General features: G+C 44.6%; 1 protein-coding gene across 1 annotated transcript; it reads left to right on the top strand.

The window, feature by feature from the left end:
* The first annotated feature begins 564 nt into the window (after positions 1-564).
* Positions 565-2,421, top strand: LOC306980828 (alpha-2 adrenergic receptor-like). The gene has a single exon (XM_079580259.1). It carries the CDS (start codon positions 705-707, stop codon positions 1,986-1,988), a length of 1,284 nt encoding a protein of 427 aa, XP_079436385.1. The 5' UTR covers positions 565-704; the 3' UTR covers positions 1,989-2,421.
* Positions 2,422-9,317: the final 6,896 nt, after the last annotated feature.

Raw genomic sequence — 9,317 nt, 5'->3', positions numbered from 1 at the left:
AGACAAAAGTGTTTTTAAATGATTGCTTCCCAGGTGATGAATACGGCTCTCCCCTGTGGTTACAAACATGTATGACACAGGGGAATTACACCTCAAATCCACACTGTGTAAAATCCTATCTGGGTCTAGTGTACACAGATACACTGTGGTGTCTGGGAGAGCGCTACAGCTTAGCTCCTAAATCCCACACACTTTCCTCAAGTCACCCAGGAGGAAAGGAGAATTCTGCTAAAAGTCTTATAACATCACATGACTAACTATGCACTGAGTCACCCAGTCAAATAGACAAATAAGAACTGCTTAAAGGCCAAATACAGGAGCAGTCCTTAACTCCGGGCATCACATGCCATGACAATGCCCATTTGTGCCATAGTGACCCATGTTTGTCTTCTTTTTCTGTGTCTGATACACAATATATCACCAATCATGAATTAACATATTAAAACAATCTTGGTAAGATTATGATAAGAGTAAATATTACAGTGTAATAATGTGTTCAGAGGCGGGGGCGGGGCCGCGTGGGGCTAGTGGATGAGAGCAGCACATGGGGCATCATTAGGAGCGAGAGCGCACGACGCTGAAGGCACTGGACAGTTACGGCGCTCATTGTGCGTGTTCTTGAGTTTACTGGCACCAAAATGCGGCGAAGTGCGCGCTTCAGGTGTTCACTAAAGACTTGGATGTGAACCGGAGATCTGCGCACGATGGATTCTCTGAACGGGAGCGGGATAGACGCGTTCACCGTGGTCCAGTTGAACGCGAACGCGTCCTGGACCTCGGACACAGGATATTCTTCTGCTTCTATCGCCAGTATCGCCGCTCTCGTGAGTTTCCTCATCCTCTTTACGGTCGTTGGAAATATCTTGGTGGTGATAGCGGTGCTGACGAGCCGCGCGCTCAAAGCGCCACAGAACCTGTTCCTGGTGTCTCTGGCCACGGCGGACATCCTGGTGGCCACTCTGGTCATGCCCTTCTCTTTGGCTAATGAGCTCATGGGTTACTGGTATTTCGGTAAAGTTTGGTGTGGGATTTATCTTGCTTTGGATGTATTGTTTTGCACGTCGTCCATCGTGCACCTGTGCGCCATCAGCCTGGACCGTTACTGGTCCGTTACGCAGGCGGTCGAGTACAACCTGAAGCGGACTCCAAGGCGCGTAAAGTGCATCATTGTGATAGTGTGGCTCATCTCCGCCTTTATCTCGTCTCCGCCGCTCATTTCTATGGACGGGGACAGTGACAGCTCCCAGCCTCAGTGCGTCCTGAACGATGACACCTGGTACATTCTCTCCTCCAGCACCGCGTCCTTCTTCGCGCCCTGCCTCATCATGATACTCGTCTATGTGAGGATTTACCAAGTGGCCAAAACCAGGACCCGGAGTCTGTCTGGGAAGAAGCCCAGGCCAGATGGCGCGACACAGACTGAGAACGGTCTGAGCAAAGGCGAGCGGGGTGAGAACGGTCACTGCCAGTGCCCTCCCACGCCGAGCCAGCGCACGGTGACCGTGGTGGCACCGACTGACGACGCGGAGCTGGAAGAGAGCTCCTCGTCAGAGGGCAAGGGTCAGCACATCCCCCCGCTGCCGGAGCCCAGCACCATCAAGAGCGCGCGGAAGAACTCTGTATCCAAACAGTCCACGCGCATCTCCCGAGTCAGCAACAAGTCCATGGACCTGTTCATGTCCCGCAGGAAGCGCCGCAGGAGCTCTGTGGCGCAGAAGAAAGTGTACCAGGCCCGGGAAAAGAGGTTCACTTTCGTGCTGGCCGTGGTCATGGGAGTGTTCGTGGTGTGCTGGTTCCCCTTTTTCTTCAGTTACAGTTTGTATGGGATCTGCAGAGACTCGTGTAAGATCCCTGATCCTCTTTTCAAGTTCTTCTTTTGGATTGGCTACTGTAACAGCTCCCTTAATCCTGCCATCTACACTATTTTCAACAGAGACTTTAGACATGCTTTCCACAAAATCCTTTGCAAGCCATGGAAAAAATCCTAACTGTGACCTATGATCCTAAAGGAAGTATTGTGTCTGTAAAGCAGCATCTTGTTGTCATTTAGTCCTGTGGTTTTATCATGACGGCTCTCAGCTGCTCCACTCTTCAGATTAATGATTCCTGTGGTCATCTTATTTGTCTAAATCCCAAACATGGCCGCAACTGCCCGCCTTTGGCCCCTGGGCAAATATCACATAAAGAACACCCATTGACTTGCTGCATATGTGCAATATGTATTTATGAGATTTGAATTTCATTACATGCAGTGCTGCATTGTCTTTAATTTGCACAACTCCTGGAGCTCCTGTGAAATGAAACATGTAATAAGCCAAAAGTGTTTCATTGTGGATATGAGACAACAGGTGGAGCAACCTTGTTATGATCTCAGCTGTGTTGTAGAAAACATTTCACACATTAGAGATGGCTTAAAGGTGCTTCAATGAACTAAAACACAAAGTTGAGTACAAAAGAACAAAACAAAAAAAACATGCTGAAGCACTCAAGAGCTTTATATTGTGCAAACGTATAAAAATGTGCTCTTTGTAGTGCATTTGGGAACGATCTGAACATTCTGTTCTTGACCCATCCCTGACTGGCCATAAATCCTACTGATAAGATTTTGTTTACAACCATGAAAAATCAAGTCCATGTTGCTTGAAATAATTCATCAGCTCCTGTCCATTTTCTTTTGAATGCTGTATTTACTGAGCTACTGACATAAGTGACTTGGAGGAGTAAAAGGCTGTGTTCAAGTCCCTGTAGGCTGGTTCACCACTGCCTGTTCACTGCCTGCACCTTAAGCGATGAAAGGGCCAATGTTCATGAAATAAACAAAGAATTTTTGAACAGATTCCCAAAGAGGCTCTTATTTCCATTTTCCCATTAAACTCTGTTTACATTTGGTACATCTATACTACTGCTCACAACAATGACTAAGCAGTGTTAGGAAGGGTCTTTCTTGTTAACTTGGGAGGTTATTTACAAGTGTAACAAACATGGCCAGAAAATTGATCTGTTCCAAATTGGATTCTTGAAAGGTCCTACCTAATGAATTATTCAGGAAGAACTTTTGGCCACTGTAACATTTGGCTCATCTTCTCCTGACACAGAGAGAGGCAGTTTCCTTTCTAGCTAGAGAAATGACTTGTAATGGAGACAGTTTGATCACTGAAAGGGTCCGAATGAGTCCAGTGCATCTGTCTGGACTATGAGAGCAACACTTTATAGCATCAGGAGGAGAGGGGTAAGGCATTTTGAAGACGTTTTTCAACTGCAGAAGGCAACAAAAATATAGCACTGTTAAGCAAAAGCTGAAAAAAAGTCACTTTGGTATAATATGGTTCTTTTCCTCCATTTTAGTCATTCAGTGCTGTCCTCATTTGTCCCCTTTTGTGAGAATGGCCGATGCGATTGTGGACGGCGTGATTTGGAATAGATTGCAGTTTGACAGTGAAATAGCTGCTGATGAGGTGAAAACGGTGGAAGAGTCTGTGTGGCTCTCCGTGACCTTTAAGCACAGAGGGTTTGATGTCCAGGACGGCCTGCCGCATAATCTAATAGTCCCTCTGTTCCCTGTGAGTGGAGCTGAAGACAAACTGGATTCTCCAAACAAAACGGCTCTTCATTTGCGACAGTGCAGAATAAATACAATCACGTTTGCGGGTCCGGCTGCTGTGAAGGCTGTGTATCCGTGTGTGTGTGTGTGTGTGTGTGTGTGTGTGTGTGTGTGTCCTTATTTGGATGCTCAGAAGTATTAAAATGAATAAATGAATAAAATGATATTACTCAAGCAGAAGTAAAAAGAAGTAAAAGATTTAGGATTTAGAAGTCACGAAACTCAACATAACACTTTGGTCAATTTAAGTGAGTGTATTGATACTTCAAAACAATATTACTTAGGAAAAAGTATCGAGTAGGTCTACTGCGTAATAAAACTACAAAATAAAATGCAGTAAATAGAAAAAATCAATAGTAGCTGAATACCCGCCTCATGTTCAAAGTGTATTTCTTGCTCAGTGTTTCTCAGACATTTTCAAAACATTTGACCTTTAAAGTACCACGACTACACCGGGTCTAAAAGGGTCCGGGCCTAAACTGGACCAAATGGGTGTATGTCTAATTCAGCATAAGTGCAGATGAGTTGAAGTGGAGCTTAAATAATCTCTATTTATAGTTGTGCAGCAAAATCATCAGTGTGAGGAAACTTTTCCTTAAAACAACAACATGCCACACAGGTCTTGAAGTTTAGCTGAAGCAAAGACTTTTTAAGGTCAACCTGAATGAATTCATGCTGCAGAGGTTGATTAGGGTCATTTCTCTGGACTCCTGCAGAAAAAACAGTCTGGCTCCACCTTAACCTCTGACTTCACAGCCCAGTGTGAACAAATGGCACATTTATTTGTTGTTTACAATCAATAGCCGCGGGTCTGTGTTTATAGGTGATGAGATATAACACTGAGCACAATTCTTCCATTACGAGATGGAATTTTCTTCGAGATCGATGTGCCACGGGGAGAGTTAAACAAAGTTAAAGCTGATGCAGGAAACTCAAGCTGTATCGATATAGGTACAACAAAACTAGAGCTACTTGTGCTAAAAGACTCATCATCACCATTACCATAATAACTAATTCTAATATTTCTACTTCGCACGCCCAACTTTACATAGGAATAAAACTAGCTCATAATCTTTTGGGGGTATTTTTCCTAGAGATAAATACAGACAGAAAGCAATCTGCAAAATCCAATTCAAACTGATGTCCTGTTTATCCAAGTTCATTCCTAAACAACTTGATCTAATAAGAGTTTTAATGACAGCAGACTGGTCGCGTTATGTGTATCACGTCACGCTCCGGGTTTGACTCTCTCTGACTATTGCTCCTCATTGCTGCTCAAATTGATGTTGACATCCTCATTTCAGGGTAAACAGCCCATTCACGCCGTCCGCTGTGCACTCCATGTGGGATATTTCTGATATTTTTCTGTGAGAGTTGGAAATGCTGGCAGCGGGGCAGCGGCACACCTGGCTGACTTCAATTTTCTCCAAAAAACCTGACGCTGGCTGAGAGGAAACGGCTGACTCCGGTGAGATTATGTCTTTGAATTATGGTTTTAACAATCATCTGATGGCAGTTTGAGGAATCTATGACAATGTAATGATAAAAAAGAGTAACACATTGCACTGCACAAAGTATATGTCGAGATGGGACGTCGCCATGGTGATCCAATGGTACAGATGGCCATATTATGATTGTGTAAACTAAAAGGAGTTGAATTTGCTAATAAAAGTCAGCATTACATAGTTATTGGTGTAAAATGAATTGATTAATTGCATCCACATCACGCCAATGTTTCAACTTTCCTCTGGATGCTGCGTTTTCCCCCCATCATCCCAAAACATGCACAACAGGATCAGAATCCTTTTGAAAATTAAAGGGTTCTCCGGGAGCTGCACTGTGGTCGCCCACTGCTCCTGACGGGTTGGCCCAGCGGCATCGACAACAATCGAGACAAAAAAGTGCACCTTAGAGGAAAAGGACACTGGACGTCGAAGTGCTCCTAAGGTGTTATTACGCCTCACAATATAGTTCGCCTTTTTATCCACTTAGAAAATTGACATGTTTAATTTTGTGTAACTATATTTGGATCGTGTAACTACTGTAATACTGTAACTGTATTTAAATAGGGAAAACGTGGAAGAGCTTGATCGCTGGTAACTTCACCAACTCTCAACTCGTCTAAGCTCAAGAACATATCTCAGTTTGTAAAAACTGTGGCCTATTCCTTTAATCTTACCTTTATATTGCATAAAAAAGAGACTCATACACACAGCTATGATGGGGTTAATAATACTCATGTTCATCTTTCAGTAAAGATACATCCTGATGAAGACGAATAGACTTACCTGTGTTATCCCAGGGTTTATACAGGTAGCAGCAAGTCAAATCAAACGCTTTAAGGGTCCATATGCTATATTTTGAATGCCACAAATATGTGTGCATATTTCAATTGAGAAAGTTTGCAAACGTCACATCAAACAGCAAAATGAGGGGGAGTTTTGACATTTAAAAGCAAACTGGATACAAAGGGCAACCTGTGAGCAAAAACATTTACATAGCTTGAACCAAAACTGTAAAACAATGTTTTTTGGACCATGATTTTTGCATTTTTCTGAACTTTTGCAGAAAAAGATATTGGAATAATGAAGCCTAGGCGTTAATTCAACCTGGGAGACTAATTTCAGCATCACATACCTCCAGCCAATGATCGCTTCCGAGAGGGCCACACCTCCACCTCAGCCATCAGCGTAAGAGCCGCACCTCCATAGCAGCCAATCATCGCCCTCGGTCCCGCTTTTAAGCCCCAGCAATCGTGGTTCGTTCGCTTCCCAGCTGTGCTGCGACCCGCCTCCACCCTTATCTCCGCCTCTTCCATCCACGGCTTCTACCTGCTGCGGCTTCACGGGTCTTCCATACCACCACCAGTGTCCAGGCTCCGGAGGAAGGCATCCCTAACTACAAGCTGTTCATCCATGCTGACTTTCATACATCGATGTTACCGCCGGGGTCTGATCGGCAAAACTGATATACATGTCAATAAATCTTCCTAATCGCTGCTTTTGTCTGTTTGAGTCTATCCAGGTTGAAATGTTATTATTCTCCAAGGAATGTAGATATAACGGCAGTAAAAATGGTCACATTTATAGAGGGCCTTTCTACCTGCTTTAGGCACTCAAAGCGTTTTACACCAAGGAACCAGTCACCCATTCACTCTCTCATTCAATGACAGTGCACCTGCGGGATTCGAATCGCCGGTCCTCAGATCACTAGGCGACCTGCTCTCTTTACGCCAGCCTCACCCCAGTTTGATTTAAATGTAATGATTTTTAATAAGGCCAAAATTTAGGCACTATTCAATTATGACTTCCCCACGGAAACCCTCGGACAATAAAATGATCTGTAACTGCATTTTTTCCCTTTTATTCTATTAAAATAATGTCCCTGTTGTTTCACTACTTTGATGTAGATTGGACTAATCTGCCAATCACAAAATGGATCCAAATTTGCCACGGAACATGAGTCCCGCTAAATAACTTTGCCCACTCCTCCCTCGACGCAGCACTGCACAGGCTTACAAACCTCCAGGTCAAAACAAAACGAAAAATACACCGGGAACATTGTCTAAATGCTATGTTTGCTGAAATGTACCGGCAGGAGATGTAGGAGGCCGCGCTCGTCCCGTCAGAGCTGTCGCCACGGTGATGGACAGTGTGTTCAGAGAAGCGGCGCTGAGATCACAACTCTACCGCTGTCAGTCCTGAAAGACAAACAACAAATCAGGAAGTGAAAATGATGAAACACCTTTGCCAAACAATTTACAACCCTGATGACAAGACAAGTGCCAAGCGTGCAGGCGATTCTACTGAAAAGTACATCGGGCACATCTCAAATAAATCAACGCATAGCTGCAAATGCTGTAGCTGAACACAAACAATATTCATAAATATGCTGGTTAGGATAAATCATATTGCCATAAAATAAATGAGAAGGGCCGACCTGTTTCCAGTGCAATTGCCATAATGAACATGTTACTACACTTTTAGGTACCAGGCTAGTTCCATCCATTACCATGTCATCTCTGTGCTGTAAAGTAAAGTAAAGCCCAAAAAAGTTTCAGTAAAATGTGTGCGTGTGGACATTGAACAGTGCTGAGTGTATTCAGAAAGAGTGTAAAAGCATTATTCACTGTGTTCCGAGCATACTGTACATGGCACAAAGATTTGGGCCTGAATAACCATTGTCAGTTTAGAAACGTTTCAATTTTTCTCAAACGGGACATCCTTGGATCAAAAACAAAAGCAGAAGTCGCTGTCCTTGAAAGCAGCATTTCATAAAGTTGTCACGGTGTGGATGTAAAAACAGGAGCGACTGGGCCAAAATGCAGACCGCGACGAAACAGATTTAATAAAGATAAGTACAAAGTCCAAACATGACGGTAACAAAAACCCCAAATAAAGCAGGAGCGACAAAAATACCCAAATCTGACAGACAGGGCTTGAACATGAAGACAATGAACCGACAAAAGGTTAAAGGGAAACACAGGGGTAGAAATACATGAGTGAATGATGCACAGGTGTAACATATTAGGGCGGGGCAGCAGTTGCGCAGCAAGGGTACAGGGGAACCCAAGCAGGAATGTCCCTCTGTCACTCACCGCAGAAGATGCAACGTAATGCCTGACTCCAGCTAACTTAATTCCTCCATCCGTTTTATAGTCCGTATTGCAGCGCTGTGTCCACATTTTGTTTTCAGTTTTCAAAGCTTATTCCAGAGACCGGCCAGTGTTCGAGTGGTAGAACACTAGCTTGTTGATATTTGCATGATAAAGAATGAAGGCAGCTAAAAGAAGGCGTTTCAGCGACGACATACATCTACAGTAACTTATTACACTCTCTGCTGTCTTGCTCTCCTTCCTCTTCTTTTTGTTTGTTTTTGCTGCCAGAGGCATAACTTCTCTTCATTTTGTTGGAGGAGATGCTGTGTGCTTGCTTTCAACACGTGGGCTGCGCAATCTCTCTGTCCTTATCCTCTGAGAAGCAGGTGAGGGAGGGGCGAGGTTGGCTCATGGGGCCCTTTCAGGGATTCTGTGACGGCCAACTGTCATTGCACCTTGTCACTGCTGCTGTGTAGTAGTGACCTTATTCTATTGGCTGTTTCTGTCAAATCTGTTGGCCCTCTGGGGGAAGCTGCCTGCCCCCCTCTGGTGGCAGGCAATTAACACGAGGGAAGTTAAACGGAAAATCACAAAGACCAAAAAGACAAACACCAAACACCAGGAACTTTAACAGCCCTCCTGGAACCTCCACCTTAATGTGGTGGAGGGGTTTGAGCGCCCGATCCCAGGAGCTCTGTTGGCTTCGTGCCCCTGGTAGGGTCTCCCTGGGAAAACAGGTCCTAGTTGACGGACAAAGAGCGGTTCAGAAGCCCCTTATGAGAGACCAACAGGCCCGTGTGTGAGGCCGTCCTTCCGTGGACCCACCACCTGCAGGAGGAGCCAACTGCCCCCACGACCCGGCAACGGAAAAGTGGAAGAAAATGGATGGATGAATGGATGGATGGAACTTAAACACATAACAGGGTAGCAGAAAGCAGATCATGACTAAAATTGTTCCTATTTCGCTATGGGATATTCATGCCGATACCGCAGCTGATCCGGGTATCGGTATTGGCGAGCAAACCAACTCACCGATCTGACACCAAGACCCACAAATGCGCACCACAGCTGTTTAGTGGATTAATGTAACATCCAAAGTAGCTTCAAAAGAGGCTGTGG

Source organism: Gobius niger (genome assembly GCF_951799975.1).
Source record: "Gobius niger genome assembly, chromosome: 21".
Taxonomy (NCBI): domain Eukaryota; kingdom Metazoa; phylum Chordata; class Actinopteri; order Gobiiformes; family Gobiidae; genus Gobius; species Gobius niger.
Note: the sequence above shows the minus strand (reverse complement) of the source record. Positions and strands in the feature narration are given on the sequence as shown.